General features: G+C 46.3%; 1 protein-coding gene across 1 annotated transcript; it reads left to right on the forward strand.

Moving 5' to 3' along the window:
- Nucleotides 1–873: 873 nt before the first annotated feature.
- Nucleotides 874–2,343, forward strand: LOC143554850 (uncharacterized). Its single transcript, XM_077044526.1, has 2 exons — nucleotides 874–2,161; nucleotides 2,258–2,343. The coding sequence occupies exons 1-2, from the start codon at nucleotides 874–876 to the stop codon at nucleotides 2,341–2,343; spliced, it is 1,374 nt and encodes a 457-aa protein (XP_076900641.1).
- The last annotated feature ends 398 nt before the right edge of the window (nucleotides 2,344–2,741 follow it).

Here is a 2,741-nt window from a genome sequence, read left to right on the forward strand (position 1 = left end):
TCACCAAACCATACCGCCCCGCGGCATTCGCGGAAAAGTCGAAGTTCATCCCGCGGATAGCCACCGCTCCTTTCCCAACAAATACCAATATCCCGAGCAATTTGGGAAAATACAATGGGATGACTGATCCAAGCGATCATTTGCTGAACTTCACAGCAGTCGGCGGAGTGAGCGAATGGACGTTGCCTTATTGGTGTCATATGTTCGCATTCACACTAACAGGAGCAGCCAGAGAATGGTTTGAGAAACTACCGGACGGCCAAATCAAAAGCTAGGACGACTTGGTAGCAAAATTTTCACAGCATTTCAGTCAGCAGTGTAAACATACCAGGGATGCGTCGGAGATCCTAAGTGTTTTCCGACGAGACAACGAATCATTGGAAAACTTCATCACAAGGTTCAACAATGAGAGTTTAAATATTTGTGGAATCAGTGAAGACATGTTATGAGGAGCGTTCCGAGTAAACGCAAGGAGCCTCGAGATGGTCAGATGTTTGACAGGCCGGGATGGCATACCCCAGACTTGGGACGCGATTATGTCCGCGGACAAAGTTTTCGCAGCTACAGAAAAATAGTTAGGGCGAGAGGCACCCAAACAACACACGAAACCTGAATTGCGGAACACTCAGACAAAGAAGGAAGAAAGGGGTTCAATCAGGTCAAGGATACAACCCCCGGAAAGCTCCTCCAAGCAGTTTTATGCTAGATCACTAATCGGGCAGAAATAAAAAGATAGAACAGCACAAGTCCAATCGACAACATTGGACACCCTTAAAGAAAACTCCGTACAAAATCTTAACAACGGAGAACATCGAATTTAGAAAGCCTCAACCGCTGATCAAGCGGGTGAACCTAAATCCGAACAAGCACTGCATGTTCCATGAAGATATTGGACATGACACAAATGAGTGCATAAGCCTAAAGAATGAGATCGAGTCTGCCATAAATTCCGGGAAACTTGACCATCTGCTCAAAAACGTACGACAGGGTCCACGGAAGAACGCAACTCCCGCAGACAAAGGACCCCTGCGGAAGCAGATCAAAGACTTAAATGTGCATATGATACAAGGGGGCCCCCCTCGGAAGTTCAAGCGGATGGAGCTAGACGGAGATGAATGGAAAAGCGAACCCGTAGTTTTTCCAATAGTGAAAGGAGGCCCATGCATGAAGCAACCTCTAATTATCACATATCTGTTCGGTCACCATCGGTCTCAATATGTCTTCTTCGATACTGGGAGTACATCCGACATTATGTACAAACAATGTTTCGAGCAGTTAGATGATGAAGATAAGGCTAAGTTAAAGCCTGTGCACGCCCCAATCTTCGAGTTTGGGTACGAGGTTATGCACCTCAAGGGGGTCATAACATTCCCAGTCACACTGAGTGACGGGATCCACATAAGGACCGAGGATGTAGAGTTCCTCGTTCTACCCGCGAGATCCAAACACGACATAATCTTAGGGAGGGATGCAATTGGTGACTTCAACGCCAATCCTTCCACAACACACGGTGCAGTGGGTGTACCCACGCGAATAGGGGTAGCAATTATCCTGGTCAACAAACATTGCTACGCAACAGAGGGATCGAAACCTGCGAAGGTATCCAAGAAAGCACTGCAGACAGAGCCCGAGAAATATGTCGTCAATTCGGAATGCCCGGAACAAACTGTCACAATCGGGGCAACTATCTCAGAAACAGTGCGTGTCTTTCTGAAACAGTTGCTGATCAAGAACGCATATATCTTTGCCCGAAAGCCTTCATATATAACAGGCGTCCCGCGAGAAATTTCAGAACATTGGCTACGAGTCAATCCGGCGTATACTCCGATTGTTCAGAAAAGAAGGAAAATGGGGCCTGAACAGACAAAAGCCATGAATGAGCAAGTGCTGGATTTGTTGCACGCGGACATCATCCGAGAAATTCAATATCAAACTTGGGTTTCAAACCCGGTGATGGTGCCTAAGAGCAACGGTTCATGGCGAATGTGTATCGTTTTCAAAGATCTGAATAGAGCATGCCCCAAAGACTGTTACCCTATCCCAGAAATCGACCTCAAGGTAGACGCGGTGGCACCTTTCAAGTACAAGTGCTTCTTAAACGTTTACAAAGGATACCACCAGATACGGATGGCAGCCCCCGATGAGGACAAAACCGCTTTCCGTACGAACCAAGGCACATTCTGTTACAAAATGATGTCATTCGGTCTAAAGAACGCGGGTTCCACGTATCAACGTCTAATGGATAATACCTTTCGAGATCAAATTGGGAAGAATTCGGAAGTGTATATGGATGACCTAGTCATCAAGAGTGTGGAGGAAGATCAGATGCTTTGGGAAAGATAAACATGAAACTTAATCCTTCAAAATGCTCCTTTGGCATGGAAGAGGGTAAGTTCCTGGGAGTAATAGTAACCGATGAAGGGTTCAAAGCGAACCCAGAAAAGGTGCAAGCTATCGCCCGGATGCCTTCCCCATCCTCATTGAAAGAAGTCCAGACATTGAATGGAAGATTAGTTGCATTAAACAGATACTTAGCAAATCATGCGGCTAAGTCTTATCCGTTCATCTCAACATTGCGAAATTTCCTGAAGAAGGCACATTTCAAATGGACTCCCGAGGCAGAAAAGGCGTTTCTGGAAGTAAAAAAGTGCCTAATGGAGCTTCCTACGTTGACCGCACCTCGAGACGGAGAGCCTCTAACATTGTACTTATCCGCTTCGGATATTGCAATCGGGGCAGTC

The sequence above is a fragment of the Bidens hawaiensis genome, unplaced genomic scaffold (genome assembly GCF_021521415.1).
Source record: "Bidens hawaiensis isolate Kalapana, Puna unplaced genomic scaffold, B.hawaiensis_p1.1 tig00017859_1, whole genome shotgun sequence".
NCBI lineage: Eukaryota > Viridiplantae > Streptophyta > Magnoliopsida > Asterales > Asteraceae > Bidens > Bidens hawaiensis.

Bases quoted from the DNA above. Each gene is read 5' to 3' on its own strand.
- LOC143554850 (XM_077044526.1), top strand. From the start codon at position 874: ATGTTCCATGAAGATATTGGACATGACACAAATGAGTGCATAAGCCTA. The intron at 2,162-2,257 runs GTACGAACCAAG...ATACCTTTCGAG, and splicing joins TGAGGACAAAACCGCTTTCC to ATCAAATTGGGAAGAATTCG.